The sequence below is a fragment of the Saccoglossus kowalevskii genome, chromosome 3 (assembly GCF_978046115.1).
Source record: "Saccoglossus kowalevskii chromosome 3, keSacKowa6.1, whole genome shotgun sequence".
NCBI lineage: Eukaryota > Metazoa > Hemichordata > Enteropneusta > Harrimaniidae > Saccoglossus > Saccoglossus kowalevskii.
The window spans coordinates 35,444,708-35,471,506 of record NC_140643.1 but is presented as its reverse complement, the minus strand read 5'-3'; the positions used below and the strand labels follow the sequence as shown (position 1 = coordinate 35,471,506).

Sequence of the window (26,799 nt, the reverse complement as noted above, 5' to 3'; positions counted from 1 at the left end):
GAAATCCAGAATAACATGCATTGAGAGGCATTCAATAAAAACGTTAGTATCCACTTGCTGGCAGCACAACGTTCGGTCATGTGAGGAGTATATAAAGTAGTGCTGTCAACATGCAGGGATTATGAAACATACACGTCAGTAATATATAATTCATCATTTTAAATTTGATTTAATACATAGTGCCAGTGATGTATAATCATGGCCAAGTTTGAAACCTTCTCAAAGCACTACTGCATGCTATAATTTCAATGCCCCCAAAACCACAGTCGCATAGCATCAGCGGTAGACAAATATCAAAACATCTCAATGCATAGTAATCTTAATGAGCACATGTTGTTTAGTGTATTATTAAAGTCACCAATTAGACTGGCTGCAAAGTATGTGCAACAGCGAACGTTGATTAGCAAGATATGCAGAATACAAAAATAAATGCATAGCTGATTCATACTTTGCGTAATGTAAAATGCAATGAGACAGATTGCAGTTGAAACCTTCCAGGTTAGATAATATTATGAGTTTGGAAAGAAAATAGCAAGAATCATTCTATGTGAAAGAAAGGGAATAGAATTTTTTATATTTTTTTTTGGCATAGAAAAAGTGATGAACTACAGAACGTGCATTTTTCTATGATAAAAGATGTGCTAAAGGAAGGGTCATACCTGGTTTTTGTCGGGCTAATTGCTGGGTTTACTTACTGTACAAACCCTGCTTACATGGAAAGACTAGGTGCCTGTGGGTGGGCAGGGTGCACAACATGTGACATGCACGACTAATGGCCACCCTGGCTTCTCCTTAATCCATGCATGGATGTCACAGAGATTTGTCCAGGGATGTAGAGCTATATTTTCAGGAACACACAGTGATACCTTACAGATACCAGGATATAAATGTGGATTACAGAGAAATTGAATTTTTTTTTTTTTTAAAAAAAAGAGAGAGAATAAAGATATAACAAAAAGAAATAAAAATGATTGTCCAACAAAAAGAAGCTGAGGGAGAAATGCAACTGGTCAGTACAATGTACAGAAATGAAGAGAATGAAAACAGAAATGACAGCTTTTGTGATGTGATCACTCCGATGATCAGTGCAGCACGCTACATTGTCTGGAATTTTTTATCGGCAAAGCAAGCACTGACTTATAAGCTTTACAACTGTGCATTTTCCCACATAACTATTCCAAATAATAGATAAAATATTTAACTTTGAACAATATATGATTCAAAACTACGGCTATTTTCTCCTTCATACATGTACAATATAAAATATACCTCTGTTCTAACTGGATCTTCGATACCAACAATAGCTATACAAGTTAAATTTGTTACAATGTTAGACTCCTCGTCCCAGTCTGGTTCCTCCTTAAGAAAGTCTCGATAAGCTATACTCAACGTCCTCAGTCCATCACAAGCCATGGGTTCAATGACATTATGAATGATAGCTTCCCTATCAGTGTGAAGAAACGGTTGCGGCTGACCTTCAGCGTCCATTATTGATGAGCATCTGAAAGACAATTTTGAAAATAGGTTCAGGAACGTTTTCAATTGGTATATCTCCAGAAGACATAGTATTTGCATATTGCATTTTTAGTTGACAACTAGCTGCTAGTTTTCAATGACGGATGAAAAAATGATGACAAGCAGCCTCTCAGCTGAGATAGCGCCACTGTTAGCAGCAATTAAGAACTGAAAATGAACAATATGTATAGTATCAAAGCAACCGGACTTGCTGTTTTCAGCAAGAATTGGAAAGTATCACTTTTCACCAAAAATGACAAAAATAATCATCAAAATTAGACATTTGAAGATATCACTACGAAATGAATAAATCTGAGAGAGGTCCACATGTAGTACCTATATATGCAGTATCAAAGCAATCGGACTTACGGTTTTTAACAAGAAGTCTAAAATATCACTTTTTACCAAAAATATTCACCTGAGAGAGGTCTACCCAAGGTACATATACACCAAGTATCAACGCATTCAGGATTGTAGTTTTGAAGAAGAAGTAGATAAAGTAAAACATTGACACGGACGATGACAACGACGACAGACGCCGATGACGAACGCTGACGCACAATCACTCATATGATAAGCTAAGAAGCTCCGCTCGACAAAGTCAACAGCGGAGCTAAAAAAATAAAGATTGGATACTGCTTTTATACCTTTTAAGAATTATTTCTGAAGCACCTTTACTGAATAGTCTAAAACCACCATTTGGTAGAGGAATCACAGTGCTCATGGATTTACGTAGAGAGTTGAAGGTGTAGACATGGTGAAATTTTTCTTCAGTCCATTCATCTCGAATAGCATCATAATCTCCACCCAGCTCTTTAATTAATCCAAGCAATGAACACTCAGTTTTGTTACCGACTTGAGTTGGCATCTGTCCACTTTCTTTAGGGGGCTGTGTGAAACAAACAGATTTATTTCTTATTATTATTGAATAAGTCTTTCAGTTTGTGGTGGGTGAATCCTAAAAGCTGCAATAGTGTTTCAATAACCCAAGTAGCCTAACCTAATGTAAAATAACATATCTGTGAATTAATCCAGGACTTGTCTATACTTAAGTTGTTCTTAACGTGTTCCTGGATCTTCTTGTCAAACCATATAATTAACATATTCAGTTTCAAATTTCAATACAGTAGAGGTGAATGAAAGCAAACAATGGTGTTTTAATACCAAACTTAAACTGAACCATAAGCAAATATTGTAAAAAACTAATACTTTTGTTGTAATGATTTGAAGTGATTCAGGAAGATGAAAGCTGACAGTGATGAACGAATTTAAAAATTCCAAATGAAACAATCAAAGTCTTGTGACTCACTATCTAAATGAAATGTTCACTGAAACAAATGACTCACTGTCGTTAAAAATCCAAAATAATCCATTTACCGTGACAAAATTTTGCAATTTCCTGAAATTCCTTGACATACATTTTTCTCTTGTTGAATTAAACTAATTTAACTATCGGTTTTATTCAGTCAACCAAATATCTAAATATGTCTACACATATTAATATGCAGCAATAAATTTCTCAAATTCAGAAATAACCAGTAGAACTTACTATAACTTTGGAGGTGTAACTACTATTGATGGAGATTGCATGTAACATAATATCATAAATTTTAGAAGAGATGTCATTTCGCTCTGGAACAGTTTTAAAATGAGTGCCTCCGATGTAAGCTTGTACCACTGTCATTCTATTCGTTGTCAATGTTCCAGTCTTATCAGAACAAATAGCTGTAGCGTTTCCCATGGTCTCACAAGCATCTAAATGTCTCACTAAATTATTGTCTTTAGTCATTTTCTGCAAGATAAAAATAAATAACATGACAATGCCAAATTATAAGAGCAGATTTATAATGTGACAACGAATTTATGAAGAGCACAAAAAATCACAGCATTAGGTGTGCATCTTAGATTATACACATAGGTTTTCTACTATAATCGATGACAATGTAATAACATAACAAATTACTATTCAGTCAGAGTGTCATGAATGTATCCAACACATACAAAAAGTAAACACAAATTTGGCAAAGTTAACTACTCACTAAAGGTGCACTAATTCACTGCTTTCCAAACCAAATTGGATATCACCCAAATCAAAGCTGTTATTCTGGTATCATAGTTTAAATACAAGCAAGTGGTCCAACGAATTTATTTAGAATTACATTTACTTTAATAACAATTATTAACGACGACGACGACGAGGACAACGCCGGACAGACATTTTTCCTTCCCTTCCATCTTTGATGTTACAGGCAAGTTAAAAATTAAAGCAGAGAAAAATTAATACCTTTACAGTATTTAAGTATGTTGAACTATGGAAGGCTTTTTTAGTTGATGAAATCCACAATAATGAGTGTAATAATACTTACTGTTACAGAATAAGCTAAGGAGAGAGTTACAGCAAGGGGTAATCCTTCAGGTACTGCAACAACCAAGACTGTTACACCAATAATGAAATAATCAATTAAGTCAGTCCAGTAGGTGTTACTCCATGATTTATTTTCAATAGCAAATGTTTCAATACAAAAACCCAATACCAACACAAGTATTGTGAGAACTGCTATTGCTGAACCTATTAGAAACAAAAAAAGAAATATGTTAATAAAGTTTAATATATTTCTAGAAGATGGATCAAACACTTAGAATCAAACAACTATACATTTGTAGTACTCTGGAATAAGTCACTAAGCAGACAGAATGATAATCAACAGAGAGGATCAACCCTTTGAGGGCCCTCCAGAGGGCGCCATCTATTGAAATGCAATTTTGTCAAGCAAATCTTACCAGGGTTCTCGGCGAAAAGTCAATTTTGTCACCTTCTTGAGAGTTTTATTTCCCACAAGTGTGAATTGTGCATCATAATTTATATGGTCCTCATCACATGACTCATTTCAACAAAATGGTGACCTTAGTTTTCACATCACATTTTACGTGACATTAGTCTTGCGTTGGGTCATTTTACCCCATGGAATTGTGTCTAAAACAATATTATAGTAAGATTTGGCAATCTTTATGTGATTATATTTAAACAAAATAATTTAAAATCACAGCTATTGTCGCTTTAAAGACAAATTTCTCAGAAATAATGGTATTGCTGATTTTATTGATAACTAATAGTTTTTTTACATGTGACAATTAGTTCAGACGAACTTTCAGTGATTGTATATATTATGATTATTCCAATATATTTGGAGAATCTGCAAGCAGCTACCATGTACACTGATGGCATGTGTGATGCATTATAGTGCTTGATGAATACATAATGATTATGTAACACATTTACTGGAATGGATGGTAATTCATGTAACCATAGAGAAAGTGAAGACGACATCTGCTACCCCAATGCAGCCATCTCACCTGCATATCCAATCTGGATTGCGAGCTTTGTTAGCTTGAGTTGCAGGACTGATTGCTCTTTCTTAGGAACCGATGGCATCTTGAATTTCTTTTTTATTTCTTCCTCTTCATCTTCACTGAGTTCCTCATCTTTCTTGCCATCTGCTATCCCATCATTCATTGCACCATCTGCTTTACCATCCAGTACTTTACTACTGGCATCGCCATCAGTTTTCTTCATAGCTGAAGATAGATAATGATATCATTTATTTAAATATATATGAAATACTACCCCGCATAAGATATTAGCTTGTTCTTCCAAGAATTTTACCGCACACTCTTCTCAGTATGGTAGGCAAGCTTCTAGAAAACTATGAAAGTCACAATGCAGTTGGTAATAGCGCCCTCAATCTCTACTCAGAAGAGAGGATCTTACACGATAGCGCCCTCTAGCAAGTTACAGCATGGAGTGACACAGAACGCATCGAGTGACAGCATCTTTCTATGATGGTGACAAATGATTGATTTAACATTCCACGGCGTAGAACTAAACAATAACAACCATACAGTTGTAATTCTTACATTTGGAACATGACTGATTACATTTCATCGAATGTCAGAAGAAGTTGATTAATTCAAGGCAGGTTAAACCTGCACTGTCATCCAGTGTTCGAAATTAGCGTCGGTCCGTCGGCCTCATGCCGACAGTGGGTGTAAAGGGCCTAGAGCTGTGAAAAACCATCAGTCCTTGTGACCGACCATAAATTTATATTTTAAAAAAATGTTCCATTATTTAGTATGATTGTAAGACCAAATATATAATAAATATCTATAGTAACTCCAGAATTGTTTCAAAATTGCGTTTTCTTGCACGTTTGATCAACAAATGGCATCACTCATCGACCTGGGCATACGAGTCATAATTCAAGCTCGCCGAATGATCCTGAAATGCGCCGAACGTGGGAACTTTAACAAACGATCTGATTGGATGTAGGCCGATCAAGCCTCCGATTCAACCCAATAGAATTCGCGCATACATTTTATGTTCCGCCATCTTTGATTTGCATCGAACACACTGCAGAGTTACGTCTACATCGAAGTATGTGGCAATATTTAAACTGCCAGGAGCCTGCTAAACGTGTGAAAACCACACAAGAAAGGCGTGACAAACAGCAAGAATACAAACGGTCTAGGCGTAAACCACACACATTCCAAGTTAGCTGGCAGGCGGAGTTCAAAGACTGGTTACTTTTTGATAACAACAACAACAAGGTTTGATAACAAGGTGATGTATTGCTGGCCTTGTCGAGGATCGTGCAGCAGAATTGATCCTTGTAGAAGATGAGGCTGACGCCAATGATTGTGAGCATGATGCAAAATGCATGTCAGATTCAGAGTCGGCCAGTGATCATGACAGTGTTTTTTCTGAAGATTTTGATGAGTTCAGTGACGATGAAAGAAATGATGATGACGTCTTTGAGGCTGCAGATAATATATCTGATTGATTAGTAAATAAAGGTTTTGTATTATCCGTTTAGTCTTTGTTTGTTAAATATCAGGGCCTACAGTTAGCTAGCAGGACCTACAGTTTTAATTTGACATAGGTCCTTCGGGCCTGTTATGATTTTCGGTTAATTTCGAACACTGCTGTCATCAGAACTACCCATGTGTGCATTTTACCGTATATCGTATATATTTTACCCTATATACATGTATTGGTTGGTCTTTACTACGAGTACATCTCACACACACATGCTATGTGTTCTACACAGTTGAAAACAAACATTTTTCACAGCCATAGAATTTTATAATCGATAAATCTGACATGTACTCATTTGAATTTTATACATGTACCTGATTGGCTCTTAATGTCTAACAGTCATTCAGCCGACTGATCGCTATCACTGTGTAAGTATTCATTCAAGTCGTTCCTATGCACATGCGTATTTCTGACGACAAATTATGTCACTTTGAACTGCACCACAGATCAAGTTTGAATGTCATGCAATTCACACAGGAAATATGAAAAGTACGAGCTTGATATCCAACATGGGTTCCTTTGAGACATTTTAAAATCTAATTAGGTTCTAGCAGGAAATGTAAAATAACAAAGGTGTTTACTCTAGAAGGGTTCATAATTGATTTTTATGTTAGTGCTGTATGCAGACATCATCGTTTAGATCATATTTCAAATTATATATACACCTAGGACAACACCGGAAAATAACTATGATGATTTAAATGTTAAGTGTTCATAATTTTTCAAATTAAAGTCAACAAACTTTGATATAATCGAGAAGAAAATTACATATTAAAGATCTAAGAACCATCTTTAACAGTATACCTCATGATCGTGCAATTAAGAGTGTCTAACCCATGTGTAGAATGTGTTTGCTAACCAGAGAATGCTACCTGCAGTACTAGGAGGCGCTTTGCCCGCAGATGTAAAAGGAAAAAAAACAAAGAAACTTAAGGGCATGTTAGTCTCAAAGCGGAATATAATTGTGGGCAGGTCCCATATCACTGATGTAATTTAGGTATAATTAAAGTGAATAATTAGCTGCAAAGCCTCTTGAATACCAGTAGTAGAAAATGGCATCAAGTCAATCTGAATAGCAAGAAGATTGCTGTTTAATACTATACAATGAGTGACTATTGCTACACTTACTTATAAAGTGAACACATGGTTCATGTTTGTTTTAAATTCAAATTTATGACAATGTGAAAGCATAGGCCTGTATATTTCTTAGAGGGTGTCACTCAAATAAAAATAAGAGCAATATTAATTAAGGTTCGTCTTCAAGGAATATTTATAAATCGAGGTAGGGAGAGGAGGTCTAAAAATGTCCATTAAAATAGCACAATGAAAGACGCTAAACAGATTGATGTATTGGATATGAACATGATACTGAAAATGTAATGAATCTTTTCCTCCCAAAGAATGGCATTTGAAAAAAACAAAAATTTGCATTTAAATTGAATTTCACCTGGAGTGATGAGGGACAACAGAGGGAGTGAAGGAAGTTGGAGAAAGGACTGCAAGGACTAAGTCGAGTAGAGTGTGAATTTTTTGATATATGTTCATTGCAAAGACAGACACAGGCAGGCAAAATACAATCAACAAGTCAATTTAAAGAAATCAATCCGAAGTATTGCAACAGTAATTCACTTCACATGACAGATAACCCTTTATTGACATATCATATTGCTGGCAAAGTTGTCAAGACCTAAATACCAGCAATTGAGTTAAATTAGTTGCATACCAGCTACTGAATATTCCCCGACCTTCTTGAATGAGTTTCAGCATCTTTGTTTTCAAGACACGATGAAACAACATGAATCAGTGAAAGGAATGCAACAGAAGCGGCTACATACCCAATATTTAATCTATTGTAATAATTTACAAAGTACGTAGCTGACAGCAGATTTTAAAAGATTAAAATGTGCCCTAAGTAATTAATATGTGACATAAAATCTTGACATCATTCATCATTTTTCTGGTTTGTTTTTACTGAGTCAGAATTCAAAAATTATTTATTGCAAATATTCCTCATAAAAACGCGAAAGTATGGTTTTCATTAACAGTACTGCGTATCATTGTAATACATCCTTCTAATTATTTGTCTTTTATAAACAACAAGTCACTGTCAATGACATAGTCCCAGTTTGTATTATAGACAGAAGATATGTGATGTATGCATGATGTTTAAACTTGATTGGTTCAGGCATGTACAAGATATGGCCCCATGGCCATTCTGGATGGTCACAAAAATGCACATGCATTTGTCCAATAATGCCTGACGTGTGTGTGAAGTTTGAACTTGCTTGGTTCAAAGCATGACGAATATGTGGATCCAGAACTGCATTTTTTAATATAAAATGGCAACCAGTCGGCCATTTTAAGCCCAATCCAAAAATCATCTCATCATCACCATAGCCAAAGATAAGCTAAACAAGGTAAGTAATGATATCGCCAACACACACGGCATGACAGACAACTACATGTCCTTCCCATCATTACTATAGCCAAAGATAAGCTAAACAAGGTAAGCAACGATATCGCCAACACACACGGCATGACAGACAACTACATGTCCTTCCCATCATTACTATAGCCAAAGATAAGCTAAACAAGGTAAGTAACGATATCACCAACACACACGGCATGACAGACAACTACATGTCCTTCCCATCATTACTATAGCCAAAGATAAACTAAACAAGGTAAGTAACGATATCGCCAACACACATGACACGACAGACAACTACATGTCCTTCCCATCATTACTATAGCCAAAGATAAACTAAACAAGGTAAGTAATGATATCGCCAACACACATGACACGACAGACAACTACATGTCCTTCCCATCATTACTATAGCCAAAGATAAACTAAACAAGGTAAGTAATGATATCGCCAACACACACGGCATGACAGACAACTACATGTTCTTCCCATCATTACTATAGCCAAAGATAAGCTAAACAAGGTAAGTAACGATATCACCAACACACACGGCATGACAGACAACTACATGTCCTTCCCATCATCACCATAGCCAAAGATAAGCTAAACAAGGTAAGTAACGATATCGCCAACACACACGGCATGACAGACAACTACATGTCCTTCCCATCATTACTATAGCCAAAGTTAACCTAAACAAGGTAAGCAACGATATCGCCAACACACACGGCATGACAGACAACTACATGTCTTTCCCATCATTACTATAGCCAAAGATAACCTAAACAAGGTAAGCAACGATATCGCCAACACACACGGCATGACAGACAACTTCATGTCCCTCCCATCATTACTATAGCCAAAGGTAAGCTAAACAAGGTAAGTAACGATATTGCCAACACGCACGACATGACAGACAACTACATGTTCTTCCCATCATTACTATAGCCAAAGATAAGCTAAACAAGGTAAGTAACAATATCACCAACACACACGGCATGACAGACAACTACATGTCTTTCCCATCATTACTATAGCCAAAGATAAACTAAACAAGGTAAGTAACGATATCGCCAACACACACGACACGACAGACAACTACATGTCCTTCCCATCATTACTATAGCCAAAGATAAGCTAAACAAGGTAAGCAACGATATCGCCAACACACACGGCATGACAGACAACTACATGTCCTTCCCATCATTACTATAGCCAAAGATAAGCTAAACAAGGTAAGTAACGATATCACCAACACACACGGCATGACAGACAACTACATGTCCTTCCCATCATTACTATAGCCAAAGATAAGCTAAACAAGGTAAGTAACGATATCGCCAACACACACGACATGACAGACAACTACATGTCCTTCCCATCATTACTATAGCCAAAGATAACCTAAACAAGGTAAGCAACGATATCGCCAACACACACGGCATGACAGACAACTACCACTACATGTCCTTCCCATCATTACTATAGCCAAAGATAAACTAAACAAGGTAAGTAACGATATCACCAACACACACGGCATGACAGACAACTACATGTCCTTCCCATCATTACTATAGCCAAAGATAAACTAAACAAGGTAAGTAACGATATCACCAACACACACGGCATGACAGACAACTACATGTCCTTCCCATCATTACTATAGCCAAAGATAACCTAAACAAGGTAAGTAACGATATCGCCAACACACACTGCATGACAAACAACTACATGTCCTTCCCATCATCACCATAGCCAAAGATAAGCTAAACAAGGTAAGTAACGATATCGCCAACACACACGGCATGACAGACAACTGCATGTCCTTCCCATCATTACTATAGCCAAAGATAACCTAAACAAGGTAAGCAACGATATCGCCAACACACACGGCATGACAGACAACTACATGTCCTTCCCATCATTACTACATGTATAGCCAAAGATAACCTAAACAAGGTAAGCAACGATATCGCCAACACACACGGCATGACAGACAACTACATGTCCTTCCCATCATTACTATAGCCAAATATAAGCTAAACAAGGTAAGCAACGATATCGCCAACACACACGGCATGACAGACAACTACATGTCCTTCCCATCATCACCATAGCCAAAGATAAGCTAAACAAGGTAAGCAACGATATCGCCAACACACACGGCATGACAGACAACTGCATGTCCTTCCCATCATTACTATAGCCAAAGATAAGCTAAACAAGGTAAGTAACGATATCGCCAACACACACGGCATGACAGACAACTTCATGTCCTTCCCATCATTACTATAGCCAAAGATAAGCTAAACAAGGTAAGTAACGATATCACCAACACACACGGCATGACAGACAACTACATGTCTTTCCCATCATTACTATAGCCAAAGATAACCTAAACAAGGTAAGCAACGATATCGCCAACACACACGGCATGACAGACAACTACATGTTCTTCCCATCATTACTATAGCCAAAGATAAGCTAAACAAGGTAAGTAACGATATCGCCAACACACACGGCATGACAGACAACTACATGTCCCTCCCATCATTACTATAGCCAAATATAAGCTAAACAAGGTAAGTAACCATTTTGCAGCACAGCATGACCGACTATAACACGTTTCTATGCTTAAGTTGCATCTGATTGATTCTCACTTCACTGTCTTAAGAGCTTAGACTATTGATCCAAGTTTTAGTTAGGTCGGATTTGAATTCTTCAGCACAAAGCTTGACAAGTCATTGGGGAACATATCCTGCCAAGCAGAGTAGCTAACATCCCACATTCAATTACAACAAGATATTCTGATCTCATTTTTTAATTACCCTAAGCACAGTAAAAACTATAATATCTTTTATAATTCCTCCATTATAAGAAAATGCCACAACCATTAGATGGAACGACTGACATCATTACATGAATATCATGTGTGATTAAGATGAAACACTAGAAATAACAGTGGGTAAACTTGACTATTGCTCTTGGATTCAGCTGTGTAAAGGCGATGTTAATGATTTATTGTGTTTTTTAAATTGCAACATTAACTTTAGACAGGCATTAATCATGGTAATGTGGAACTGCCACAGTGCTTGGATTTTATAAAACCACCTCCGATCACATGCTGCTTCAGTCGTACCTTACATGGAGCATTTGTCACAAGTATGACCCGCATAACCGTTATGAATCAATATATAGTTTAATATAGCTGTAAAGATCGGCATTCTGGTTGACCTGGTCCATCGCTACATGTCTAGTACATGTCCTGGGTCGCTAATTCTCTTATAGACAACATCTTTTACCATGCCATGCATGCTTTATCAGTGCTTGAAATTCAGGCATGGCCATTGCCTTAGGGCCTTACATATCAATAAATATTCCCTTCAAATTTCAATGTATTGGCAATCAGCTCCCAGCTAAGATAGCTCTTATAATCGCACCATCCATTTACTTGTCTGTTTCTGTCTCTGGCTGTCTTTGTATGTACATAATAACTCTTCTGTGATTTTTTGCACTCTAGTTAGGTGGACAAATCTAAAACAACTCCTACCCCACGGCTGCCAGGCAAGAGCCAAAAAAACGACTTTTTTTATTCCCCACCTTCACACCAAATTTTTGGGTAAAAATATTGGACATATCTACTTTGCTTGAGTGGGTGTGTTAATACTCGCTTTTTTGGATATCTTTCTTTGTTGCAAAGAAATTTGACCTGGAAGTTGGAAAACATTTCTGTCAGAAATAGCGTTTAAACTTTTGTTAAAACTTGACAGGCAGATTATACCTACAGAGTACACCCAGTGTTGCCATGGCAATGCCCAGAAACATAATATTTCAGACATGTATCACTCTGCCCAAGAATTGCAGATTAGACGACACAGCTTTTTTCGTGCAGCCAATCAACATAATACTCAGTTTTGAGTCTCATCAATGACAACTCAGTGAGGCGTGGTGTATGTACACACATTCTAAGATGTGTTCGATATTCACATGTACTACACTGTTGTAAACAGAAACCTTGTGTTACAACAACAAAGATGTCTCTTCCAGCTATATTATGATAGTTCAATTTTCTGACAATCAATCAACGGTTTACACTTTTGAACACAAATTGATCGATGCTGTCCTTGTTATTGCCAATTTGATAGGTCAGCATTGCTTTTGGTGAAAAAACGACATGATTTCTCAGGAAATTAGTAATTTTTGAAAAATAAACTGAGCGTGGAAGATGCACTTTTTAACAGGTCATTGTTAAAACATAGTTACATTGTAACACTTTCACGATAGTCACAATAGGCATTGTACTCTTGAAGAGCCATCAGTAACTATGAAAATTTGAATAATTTTAATTTGAAATGTTTGAAAAGTGGAGCCTAAATTAGAATATTCACCATACTCGTTTTTCTGTGTATGATTTTAAACACAAAGTGTTGCTTCTCAGTCAATCATCCTGTCCTACCGTTACCGGGGTAACATAATCATTGTTTGCATCCCCCAGAGAACTGCCAGTTTGTTTATCATTTTTAAACATCCTTGAAATTGGATGCAGTAATTCAGAATACCCTCATTTCAAGTAGTACTGTGCATTATCTAAATATTATTTATTTCACATCAACTATTTATAAACTAAATTTTTTTTTCTAATAGTAAAGACAGAAAAATTGTTTGTTGTAATGTATTGTGTGCCAAATTGAATTAAAAATATGAATAGTTGTATTTTTCTGAGAGAACAGCGCAATGAACTGTTACCTTCATCAATGTCCTTGCTTTCAGCTTTCTTTAAATCATCTTTCTTCTTCTTCTTTTTCCTCTTCTGTGAAACAATTTGTTCATCAGTAGCACCCAATAGAGCAAATATAATACCATTTTGTGAGTTCAAGCCAACAGCCGTCACTACCATCTTACCACTTCCTTCCATCACATGTGTACCTGTAGAAATAACATCAATGGTCATGGTGTTCTTCTCATGAGATACAATAACATCAGTGTCATAGTGTTCTTCTCATGAGATACAATGACATCAGTGTCATAGTGTTCTTCTCATGAGATACAATAACATCAGTGTCATAGTGTTCTTCTCATGAGATACAATGACATCAGTGTCATGGTGTTCTTCTCATGAGATACAATGACATCAGTGTCATAGTGTTCTTCTCATGAGATACAATGACATCAGTGTCATGGTGTTCTTCTCATGAGTTACAATGACATCAGTGTCATGGTGTTCTTCTCATGAGATGAAATGACATCAGTGTCATGGTGTTCTTCTCATGAGATACAATAACATCAGTGTCATGGTGTTCTTCTCTAGATACAATGACATCAGTGTCATAGTGTTCTTCTCATGAGATACAATGACATCAGTGTCATGGTGTTCTTCTCATGAGATACAATAACATCAGTGTCATGGTGTTCTTCTCTAGATACAATGACATCAGTGTCATAGTGTTCTTCTCATGAGATACAATGACATCAGTGTCATGGTGTTCTTCTCATGAGATACAATGACATCAGTGTCATGGTGTTCTTCTCATGAGATGAAATGACATCAGTGTCATGGTGTTCTTCTCATGAGATACAATAACATCAGTGTCATGGTGTTCTTCTCTAGATACAATGACATCAGTGTCATAGTGTTCTTCTCATGAGATACAATAACATCAGTGTCATGGTGTTCTTCTCATGAGATACAATGACATCGGTGTCATAGTGTTCTTCTCATGAGATACAATAACATCAGTGTCATAGTGTTCTTCTCATGAGATACAATGACATCAGTGTCATGGTGTTCTTCTCATGAGATACAATAACATCAGTGTCATAGTGTTCTTCTCATGAGATACAATAACATCAGTGTCATGGTGTTCTTCTCTAGATACAATGACATCAGTGTCATGGTGTTCTTCTCATGAGATACAATGACATCAGTGTCATGGTGTTCTTCTCATGAGATACATTAACATCAGTGTCATGGTGTTCTTCTCATGAGATACAATGACATCAGTGTCATGGTGTTCTTCTCATGAGATACAATGACATCAGTGTCATGGTGTTCTTCTCATGAGATACAATAACATCAGTGTCATAGTGTTCTTCTCATGAGATACAATAACATCAGTGTCATGGTGTTCTTCTCATGAGATACAATGACATCAGTGTCATGGTGTTCTTCTCATGAGATACAATGACATCGGTGTCATAGTGTTCTTCTCATGAGATACAATAACATCAGTGTCATAGTGTTCTTCTCATGAGATACAATGACATCAGTGTCATGGTGTTCTTCTCATGAGATACAATAACATCAGTGTCATAGTGTTCTTCTCATGAGATACAATAACATCAGTGTCATGGTGTTCTTCTCTAGATACAATGACATCAGTGTCATGGTGTTCTTCTCATGATATACAATGACATCAGTGTCATGGTGTTCTTCTCATGAGATACAATAACATCAGTGTCATGATGTTCTTCTCATGAGATACAATGACATCAGTGTCATGGTGTTCTTCTCATGAGATACAATGACATCAGTGTCATGGTGTTCTTCTCATGAGATACAATGACATCAGTATCACGGTGTTCTTCTCATGAGATACAATGACATCAGTGTCATGGTGTTCTTCTCATGAGATACAATAACATCAGTGTCATGGTGTTCTTCTCATGAGATACAATGACATCAGTATCACGGTGTTCTTCTCATGAGATACAATGACATCAGTGTCATGGTGTTCTTCTCATGAGATACAATGACATCAGTGTCATGGTGTTCTTCTCATGAGATGAAATGTATGTACATATGAGATATAGCACTGGACTGAAAACGAAATGAATGAAATTTTATTTTGAATGAAATTATTAAAATGAATAACCACTTGAAGTACCAATATTTTCATTATGTAGTCTAAAATCTGGTAATTCACAATCATAGAAATGAAGATAAGGAAAACATCGGCAAAAGCATTGTTGTTGAAGGCATTTGTTTTTCTCAAGTTGAAATAGTTTGCTCTCAATGTATAATTGCAGATAAAATCAATTTACTATTTGTACTAAATTCCCCCCCTAAAAAAAAGATTTTTAGAGATTGTCGAGAAGAAATGGTTTATACATATTTTTAAATTCATACATTTGAGTGCACATTATATACAAAATATTTTCTAAAATCCTGTATAATGAAATCTAACCTGATAGTAAATGGACATCCCTTAGTGGTCCTTTCTTAACTTGATCTGATTCTCCAGTTAATGAACTTTCATCAATCTTCAAGTCATTAGACTGAATAACAACACCATCAGCTGGAAGTAAGTCACCTGAGAAAACAAGAAAATAATAAGAAAAATTTAAATCTAAAAACGGTTAAGGTAGTTGATGGCTACTAATAAGACGGACAGTCTGATTTCCTTGACTTTTACAGTATGGTTTTATTTTTTTTTAATATTGAAAGCAACAAGCTATTTAAATGTGTCAATTGAACTTGGTGTTGTTAGTAGGCTGGTCATGGTGTTCTGATTACATAAGTAGAGTGGTGTTACAGTTCTTGCTGGTAGTGTGATGGCCGATACAAGACACTGATGTCGTTATTACGCATTGTCACTGACACTCATACTAAAGACATGATAGAAACTCAAGCAAGATTATTTAAACTTTTTTTGTGTATTTGTGTTAAATGAAATCAATCAATGCATGTCCGCATGTGGCTCTGGAACAGCATGCATTAAAACAAAATGTCAACCAGGCAGCCATTTTGAATCCAATCTTTGGGGAATAAAAGATACACGTATGTGATAGGTTTCATCATGTCCAATGTATGCATCAAAATCATAAGATATGTATAAATGCATGACAAAGATCGGTTTCCACAATGGCAGAAATGTCAAGGCATGTTTGAGATATAGGTGTGAATGGATGGATGGATGGATGGATGGATGGATGGATGGATGGATGGATGAAATTAGGTGAAATTATTAATTCCTATTTTGGGACTACAAATATCCCACTGAACTACCTTTTTGTACAAAACACAGGTCATACACTCAAAAAACTGCTAATTTTTAGTCATTAACATTGGTTTCTATGGTAAAAATTCACTAGGTTACATACAGTGAAAAAAAAACGAAAAAAAAACATGTTAGTAATGAGATGGGTGCTGATGGCTATTTTGAAATACTAGATTTTCCACCACTGTTTTTCAAATGCCTGTCAATAACCTTAAGATCAATTCAAATGATCCATAAAAAAAAAATGTTTTTCTTGAATGTTATTCTACTCATTGTGAATGATTCCCCAAGGTTCACTTTGTCTGATGTTGTAGTACCGGTATGACATAAATAACTGAATCTAAAATAGTATCTGTCAGATGCAAATTGACTTGTGGCTTGGTTGATGTCATGTCAGTCTGTATATTGTAACAGTGAGTCGTATTTATCATTTGGGAAGCAATCTTGAGAGAATCACAAAAACAAACCAACTATCCAACATAATTTCTTGAATTTAGAATTTTCAAAAGAAAAATGCTAGAGGGCCTATTAACAAAGTACTCGGTTGTAAACAAAGCGAGTAGGGTTGATTTTAAATGGCAACACAGTCCCATTCACTGAACCATGCAAAATGCAGAATTTAAATGTCAAAATATTGTAAAACATATGTACTGGTAGCTACATGCCATTTTAGCAAATTTGACTCCGTGTGAGAATATACTTCATTTTAATCAAAATTAAATCTTGAGTTAGTGAAATTTAGCTTAATTAGCTAAAAGGTTTTACAGTAATCTCAACTCATATATATGAAAACATGGTATAACTTGTACAAATGCCTGTAAAGCTAAACTCATTGAACTTGTGGAATTTTTAGCTCCCAACGATCGCAAAATATTGTGCAAACGTCGTCATATGCCACAGTGATCGACCAAACGGCTATCTATAATATAAAGATCATCACGCTTCCGTTATCAAACTTCATCAAATACAAGATACAAATATTTAAATCATAGCAGAATGTTTTCAGAAAACTTCACAAAGAGAAAAGCCAGACAAATGTTCTTTCGAAAACCAGTAACTCCAAAGTCAGGAATTATGGTCATCGGTAATTTTACAATAAGAAAAAGAGTTGATTTGTTCAGAAGTTTCCAACATTTTTTGCACAACTCAACACAAAGACAGCTACATACATGTATGTACTTGTGCAAAATTATCAACCGACGGGCATTACTTTTTGGTTAAATCAAAAGAGAATACAACTGCTATAGCCAGCACTCGCTGCATCTGCATCTCATGGAAAGGAAGAACACCATGACCATTGTTTTCTTTTCTCAAATTATGAAATATTAAAAATTACATTTTGTATATAAAATTTCAAGGGCAATCTGGACGCCTGCTATAAAAAATGTAGTACAGAACAAAAGCCAGATGTTTGCATAGAAAACAGCATATTCCTGCTGAATTGTGGCTCTGAGATATTATAAAACTGGTGAATTAGGTAATTGGTTTGCTTGCTACACTGATGTAATGCAGACTGAGTGTAAAACTAATTATAAAGTACAATACCACTCAAAAGTTGATCAATACATTGTAACTATTGAAAAAACAAATCTGCGGAAAAGTCAAGAAGGGGAAACTTACCATACTTAACCTGACATATATCGCCAACTACAATTTCTTTGTTATTAATTTGTAAACTTTCTCCGCCCCGAATAACAGCAAAATTTTGTTCTTGTTCTATCCTATTTTGAAGACCTCGAAATTTTCTTTCTTTATTCCAGTCGTTAAACGCTGTGACAAATACTACTAAAATAACCGCCACTAAGATGCCTACTGCGTCTATCCAACCGGCTTCCTGTTCACCCGAATCAGTTTCTGAAACAATATGAAACAAGAAATGATCAGTTGAAAACTATGGATGGAACTATGGATGATAATGTGAGGGGATGGACTGGAAGGGAAATGATGGACAGTCGAGTAAATCAATTTATGTGGGTGATCTGGAAAAGAAGGTTGCGGTGATTTCGGAGAAATGAGCAGGAAGCTGATAACATAGGCTGAGGACATCCAAGAAGTAATAAGAAATGAACACAGGGATATGGAAAGAGATAATTATATAGATGACATAATGCTATCTATATATACACATGTCTGTATGGGAGAAGCATACAGAGGGAATCTGAGTTTTGAGTATCAGTATGATCACATGTAAATTCAATTCTCTGACATTTCTGTCCGATTTAAGAAAATAAAAAGAATAAATTAGACACAAAAGAAAGGTCAGCTATACTGTAAAGTGTTATTAATAACACCTCAGTCATTTACGTTTCATTAAAAATGTCATTCTCCATGCAAATAAATGAAGCAAACAGACATCAGAATCAAAAGGTCAGTGTAGAAGCAATAATACTAGACTGAATAGCATACTTGTGTTAAAACTGCATGTCAGAAATAACAAGAATTCTCATTTTTATTTCAAAGTGATGTCTTGCGTTGATATCTTAAAATGTCTCCAATTCAGTATTTGCTTGATGTATTAGCACAGTGTATGCTACTTTGTTTGAGAATAAATAAAATTGTGTTATCTGAAGTTCAATTCCGTTCGCAAAAAAAAATTGATAGACCTTATTGGCTACAGAGAATGTATATTTTGCAACATCATTACATGCACTTACCGACAGAATCATCTTTGGGCTGGTAAAAGCTCAGACCTAATGAAATAATTGCTGCTATTTCTAAAATAATTAAAGTAGTATCTTGAAGTGCTTCCCATACTAATCGTAAGAAACTCTTTGGTGGTTTGGGTGGAATAACATTTGCACCAAAAACAACTCGCCGTCTATCTAAGTCCGCTTTTGTTCCTGATAGACCTGTAAATCAAACACAAATAGCCGTTAGCAGAACTTACTAAAAATAGAAACACTAAAAGCCATTCAGTGCATGAAACTGATCAAACAACACGTAGAGATGAGAAAGATATGATAAAACCACAACCATGTTACGTTGCTGAGGATTTTGAAGATTTGTTGTGAATCCTGAAGATGTTAATTTACTGCCTGAACAACATGGTATTTACACGTAGTAGTGAAGACTATTTCTTGGAGAAATTAGCATATCTAGTGGGAAATAAGTCTAATTACTACTGGTGGTATATCTAAATACCATACTACACAGCATAACTTATATAACATGTTTTCAATTCTTCAACAACTTTCCTTGACCTATCTATACAACTATTCCTTTCAATGGAGTACTGAAATGTCATGCATTTTTAGAAATCACCTTAGACTAAAGTTGCATTACAATTCTCAGAATACCCAAATATACAGTATGATTATACATCTGTCACCGCCATAGGTTACAGCGTGCTGTAATTTTGCGGTATTTTACGGGGTATTTTCATCCTACTATATTAGGAAATGTGAATTCCAAATATGGAATTATTACGCGCGTAAGCGTTCTCTAATAATAAAAACAAACATGGCTGCCACCAGAATTTAACCGGACTCCATACAAAGAAGTTCGCTGATTCTGTTCTAAACTTTTTAGATTTCGGTATTCCCATGATGTATCCTTGGTAGGAAAAAGATGTATAATAATAAGGTTATTACGAAGTTACCTCAAAGTATGCACTCAGACAGTACGCTGTCGCATAGACATCCGCTGCGCGTCGGCCGATACTGCCGCTGTACTGTCTTCGTGCATACTTTGAGGTATCTTCGTAATAACCTCATATTATATGTATTTTCAGGTGAGTGATTTTCAGTTGAGTTTTGGGCAGTTATCATTCTAACATGTTTCCTGGTGTTTATAAAAATACCTACAGTGTAGCTATAGCACATTTTCACATTCAAATTTCAGGACTGAAACGCATAAACGGTCACCAGACAAAAAGCGACAAAAAGTAAAGTTTAAACTTAAAATATCTAAAACACGTTGTTTTTCCAACAAAAATTGAGTCAAAACAGCGAAATATGCTACAAAAAGAATATTTACAATATTTATTTAATCTTGCTTTGTCATCATCAATCTCTGATTTTGTTCAAATGATAAAAACTGCGTTATCAAAACTAAAAGAGAATACACAGATCATCTTACCATCTGTTGTTGACGTCTGTAATTTATCACAAAGTTTATAAATATCTCCATATGTATCTTTAATGTATTCTAAGCCTTCACGACTTCTTACTTCCATAAGATGCCTCAGCTCATTGGTGGTTATCCCAAACCTGTTCTCCAGCTTCTCGGGCTCGGTTGCCATGGCGGCAGTTTTACCACCTCACCGCAACTGTAAAATAACAAAATAGAAATCAAGTAAAGATTCTGTACCACTGTACATGTAGGTAGGTTATTCAACTGGAAGGAAAATAATTACTTGAAAAGGTTGAAATGCACATGTACTGCAGAATACTTTATTTTAGCTGCAATTAATTTTCGTTGAAAAGACATTTTGGGTGTTTTGTAAGGAATTTATTTTCACTGATTTTTGACAAGTTGAATGTAAAATATAGGAAAAAAGGTATATTTGCTGGATTTTATTTTCACGGAATCATTCCTTCATTATTTCAAGCAAAAATAAAGTATTTTACAGTAATCAGTTTCCCAATTTGGGAAAATAGAATCACAACTGGGAATGAAACATGAGAACATTCCCGATGCATTGATATGGTAATAATAAAATACAACACTGAGAAAATAAAGGCAGAAAATTCTATTGTAGGCATTGAAGATATTTACTACAAATAAAAGTAATATACGTTATTTATAGCAAAGGGGGAAATGCACATATTGCATCGCCTTTCACTTCTTCCTATGTAAAGCATTCTGATTTGACTCTCATGCTCTGGAACACATGTATCACACCATTCAGCCTATTGTATTCTCTCATACTTGCTAGCGTTGCATTGCATCAGAGTTTCAATCGTCATTAACAGTGATGCCTGTACCAAACAGGTCAAGTACATAAGTGCATGTGATTTCTAATATTACTAATATGGTATACATTATGATTGCTCCAATATAGACTAGAGTTATTTTTTTTTAATAATTACATATATGTACACAATATATTGTAAGAAATCCACAGAATAATGAGATACTAAAGAAGGTATCAATCTTATGACTATCCTTATTAAAATGTTGTACAAGCCTGGATGACATTTACCCTTCAAACCCGATACACAAGCTGTGACTGAATAAGTACTCTTATAATAAAATAGAGTTGTGCTCCTGCATAATGCTTGCTATATTAGAAGCTGTTAAACAAAACGGCATAATCAATCATAGTTACAGATATTGTGGTTCAATATGCACGGATGGATGGATAGACAGACCATCACATTATAAGTAAAAATATTGCACTGAAACACTAAACATTGTATAAATACAAATTTGATTTATTGAAGAGTTTTACCTGGGAGTTAATAATGATTCATTTTATTTTAATACATTTATTCCTAGGGATAAGACCAAGTAGGGTATTGAAAGTCAAATTGGTGTGTTCAATATACAAACAAAATTATTAATATCTACACGCTACAGATGAAAAAAAATCTGAGGTGGAATACAAGGAGATCTGACCAGTAGGAAGCCACAGTGACTAGTCCATTGTTGTGAGCATTATAACTGCAGTGGCCGGTACACATGCAGTGACCAGTATAGTTGTGGTGACCAGTATAGTTGTGGTGACCGGTACAGGTGCAGTGACCGGTACAGGTGCAGTGACCGGTACAGGTGCAGTGACCGGTACAGGTGCAGTGACCGGTACAGGTGCAGTGACCGGTACACGTGCAGTGACCGGTACACGTGCAGTGACCGGTACACGTGCAGTGACAGGTGCAGTGACCGGTACAGGTGCAGTGACTATAACAGGTGCAGTGACAGGTGCAGTGACCGGTACATGTGCAGTGACCGGTACATGTGCAGTGACCAATACACGTGCAGTGACCAGTACAGGTGCAGTGACCGATACACATACAGTGACCAGAATAGTTGTGGTGACCAGTAGCAGTGACCGGTGCAGGTGCAGTGACCGGTGCAGGTGCAGTGACCGGTGCAGGTGCAGTGACCGGTACAGGTGCAGTGACCGGTACAGGTGCAGTGACCGGTGCAGGTGCAGTGACCGGTGCAGGTGCAGTGACCGGTGCAGGTGCAGTGACCGGTGCAGGTGCAGTGACCGGTGCAGGTGCAGTGACCGGTGCAGGTGCAGTCACCGGTGCAGGTGCAGTCACCGGTGCAGGTGCAGTCACCGGTGCAGGTGCAGTCACCGGTGCAGGTGCAGTGACCGGTGCAGGTGCAGTGACCGGTGCAGGTGCAGTGACCGGTGCAGGTGCAGGTGCAGTGACCGGTACAGGTGCAGTGACCGGTACAGGTGCAGTAACCGGTACAGGTGCAGTGACCGGTACAGGTGCAGTGACCGGTACAGGTGCAGTGACCGGTACAGGTGCAGTGACCGGTACATGTGCAGTGACCGGTACACGTGCAGTGACCGGTACATGTGCAGTAACCGGTACAGTGACCAGTACAGGTGCAGTGACCGATACACATACAGTGACCAGAATAGTTGTGGTGACCAGTAGCAGTGACTGGTACAGATGCAGTGACCGGTACAGGTGCAGTGACCGGTACAGGTGCAGTGACCGGTACAGGTGCAGTGACCGGTACAGGTGCAGTGACCGGTACAGGTGCAGTGACCGGTACATGTGCAGTGACCGGTACATGTGCAGTGACCGGTACACGTGCAGTGACCGGTACAGTGACCAGTACAGGTGCAGTGACCGATACACATACAGTGACCAGAATAGTTGTGGTGACCAGTAGCAGTGACCGGTACAGGTGCAGTCACCGGTACAGGTGCAGTCACTGGTACAGGTGCAGTCACCGGTACAGGTGCAGTCACCGGTACAGGTGCAGTCACCGGTACAGGTGCAGTGACAGATGCAGTGACCAGTACAGGTACAGGTACAGTGACAGGTACAGATGCAGTGACAGGTACAGATGCAGTGACAGGTACAGATGCAGTGACCAGTACAGATGCAGTGACCAGTACAGGTACAGTGACAGGTACAGGTGCAGTGACAGGTACAGGTGCAGTGGCCGGTACAGGTGCAGTGGCCGGTACAGGTGCAATGGCCGGTACAGGTGCAGTGGCCGGTACAGGTGCAGTGGCCGGTACAGGTGCAGTGGCCGGTACAGGTGCAGTGGCCGGTACAGGTGCAGTGGCCGGTACAGGTGCAGTGGCCGGTACAGGTGCAGTGGCCGGTACAGGTGCAGTGGCCGGTACACGTGCAGTGGCCGGTACACGTGCAGTGACCGGTACACGTGCAGTGACCGGTACACATGCAGTGACCAGAATAGTTGTGGTGACCAGTAGCAGTGACCGGTACAGGTGCAGTGACCGGTACAGGTGCAGTGACCGGTACAGGTGCAGTGACCGGTACACGTGCAGTGACAGGTGCAGTGACCGGTACAGGTGCAGTGACCGGTACATGTACAGTGACCGGTACACGTGCAGTGACCGGTACACGTGCAGTGACCGGTACACGTGCAGTGACCGGTACAGGTGCAGTGACCGGTACAGGTGCAGTGACCGGTACAGGTGCAGTGACCGTAACAGGTGCAGTGACCGGTACAGGTGCAGTGACCGTAACAGGTGCAGTGACCGTAACAGGTGCAGTGACAGGTGCAGTGACCGGTACATGTACAGTGACCGGTACACGTGCAGTGACCGGTACATGTGCAGTAACCGGTACAGTGACCAGTACAGGTGCAGTGACCGGTACAGGTGCAGTCACCGGTACAGGTGCAGGTGCAGTCACCGGTACAGGTGCAGGTGCAGTCACCGGTACAGGTACAGTGACAGGTACAGATACAGTGACAGGTACAGATGCAGTGACAGGTACAGATGCAGTGACCAGTACAGATGCAGTGACCAGTACAGGTACAGTGACAGGTACAGGTGCAGTGACCGGTACAGGTGCAGTGGCCGGTACAGGTGCAGTGGCCGGTACAGGTGCAGTGGCCGGTACAGGTGCAGTGGCCGGTACAGGTGCAGTGACCGGTACACGTGCAGTGACCGGTACACATGCAGTGACCAGAATAGTTGTGGTGACCAGTAGCAGTGACCGGTACAGGTGCAGTGACCGGTACAGGTGCAGTGACCGGTACAGGTGCAGTGACCGGTACAGGTGCAGTGACCGGTACACGTGCAGTGACCGGTACACATGCAACACTTGAGCAGTACATATTTGGTTGATGATTAACTGTTACATTCTATATTTTGTAATATGACGTGTTGAGAAAAAGAAAAAAAAAGAAAATGAATAATTCATGTACAACAAAATGATATTAGGTAGATTAGCTGCTTGCATGCACAAACCCTGATTTAACAAACTATATCCCCCCATATGGAAAATGGTTGGTGCCAGACAGTCTGTCCATGCTGTCTAAGAGGCACAAGGATGCAATCAATATCTTGAAAGTTATAAAAGGGATATAAATGATGAAAACAGAGTAGGAAGAAACCACAGATGAAGGGAAATCATGAAATGAATACAAATTACCAACCATTGGTATAGGGAGCACTCAGACAGTAATATGAGTACATTCAGGGTGGATCATAACGAACTGAAACAGTTTCAATGACATGGTTACATGCTATCATGAAATATAATATTTTTCAAAAATTTCGGGTCACTGAATAATTTCCAAGCAATCAAATGTCTCAATATGCGAGAGATTTCAATGGCGAGTTTCATACAGATAATAGTTTTTCTGTTAAATTGAAAATTGAATTATATTTCTCTACCACATACAGCTATATAAAACAAGCAGCCTATCGGCTGAGATAGCTCCACTGTTAGCAATGCACATTTCAATTAAAGAACTGAAGACATCATTAGAAAATGAACAATATGTATAGTATCAAAGCAATCAGACTTACAGTTTTTAACAAGAAGTGGAAAATATCACTTTCTATCAAAAATGACCAAAATATTCACCAAAATTAGAGAATTGAAGATATCATCACGAAATGAACAAATCTGAGAAAGGTCTACATGTAGTATCTATATGTGTAATATCAAAGCAATTGAACTTTTCGTTTTTAACAAGAAGTCAAAATTTCACTTTTTACCAAAAATTACAAAAATATTCACCAAAATTAGAGAATTGAAGATATCAACATGAAATGAACAAACCTAAGAGAGGTCTACCCAAGGTACATATACACCAAGTATTGATACTTCAAAGCATTCAGGCTTGTAGTTTTCAAGAAGAAGTCGAAAAACATTGACACGGACGACGACGGACAATCACTCATATGATAAGCTCCGCTCGACAAAGTCGACAGCGGAGCTAAAAATGGTCAAACTACCGAGGTACCTTGATTTTATTCAAGGTGACAATGACAACTTGAATTTCTTATTTTATAGTTCAATGTCAGAACACTGATCTTTTAGAAGGAAATATGGCGTTGATTTGCCAACTGACCATCATCAAATGTGTAGAGCACATTATTAAGTACAGAAAAACAAACATTTTGCGTTCGTAAAATCTCATGCGAAGTTTGATTCTACTACAATGCTACGACCTTAGATTATCTTGTTTATGCAATCGATTTCAACAATAACACAAGATGACAATAACAGAAAACGCCATATTAGCCATACAAAGCGTGACACGTCCACTTCAAACTTGGCCAAGATGTTAAACAACATTTAGATACAACCGATTTTTTAAATTCATCAGACCAAAAAAAATCACAGAATAATTCTTTTCCTAGATGTAAAATTGACAAGGCCTATATATTTGTCTCCCTAGCACGTTGAATTATCTTCCCAGCACATAGTTTGAATCTTTCCTGATACCAATTGATTTGTGACAGGTACAGGAAAAATTCTGTATTTAATCAAATTAATACCAAATCTATAAAATAAACCAATTATAAAATCTAAGTTACTCATAATACGTATTTATTTTTATTACATCACGAAATATTACAATTCATT

The 26,799-nt window shown here is 37.7% G+C and overlaps 1 protein-coding gene across 4 annotated transcripts in view; it reads right to left on the bottom strand.

The window, feature by feature from the left end:
- LOC100374040 (plasma membrane calcium-transporting ATPase 3) overlaps positions 1–26,799 on the bottom strand; it is a 102,890-nt gene that overhangs the window by 17,821 nt on the left and 58,270 nt on the right. For all 4 annotated transcript variants that reach the window (XM_085497133.1, XM_085497134.1, XM_085497135.1 and 1 more), the window contains exons 2-11: positions 20,891–21,080; positions 19,468–19,662; positions 18,434–18,667; positions 16,001–16,126; positions 13,563–13,742; positions 4,870–5,091; positions 3,882–4,084; positions 3,065–3,307; positions 2,163–2,404; positions 1,270–1,501 (exon numbers count right to left, since the gene is read on the bottom strand). In XM_085497133.1, coding sequence (XP_085353259.1) covers positions 1,270–1,501; positions 2,163–2,404; positions 3,065–3,307; positions 3,882–4,084; positions 4,870–5,091; positions 13,563–13,742; positions 16,001–16,126; positions 18,434–18,667; positions 19,468–19,662; positions 20,891–21,053 — 2,040 coding nt within the window. In that variant the 5' untranslated portion in view covers positions 21,054–21,080. The remainder of the gene's footprint in view (positions 1–1,269; positions 1,502–2,162; positions 2,405–3,064; positions 3,308–3,881; positions 4,085–4,869; positions 5,092–13,562; positions 13,743–16,000; positions 16,127–18,433; positions 18,668–19,467; positions 19,663–20,890; positions 21,081–26,799) is intronic.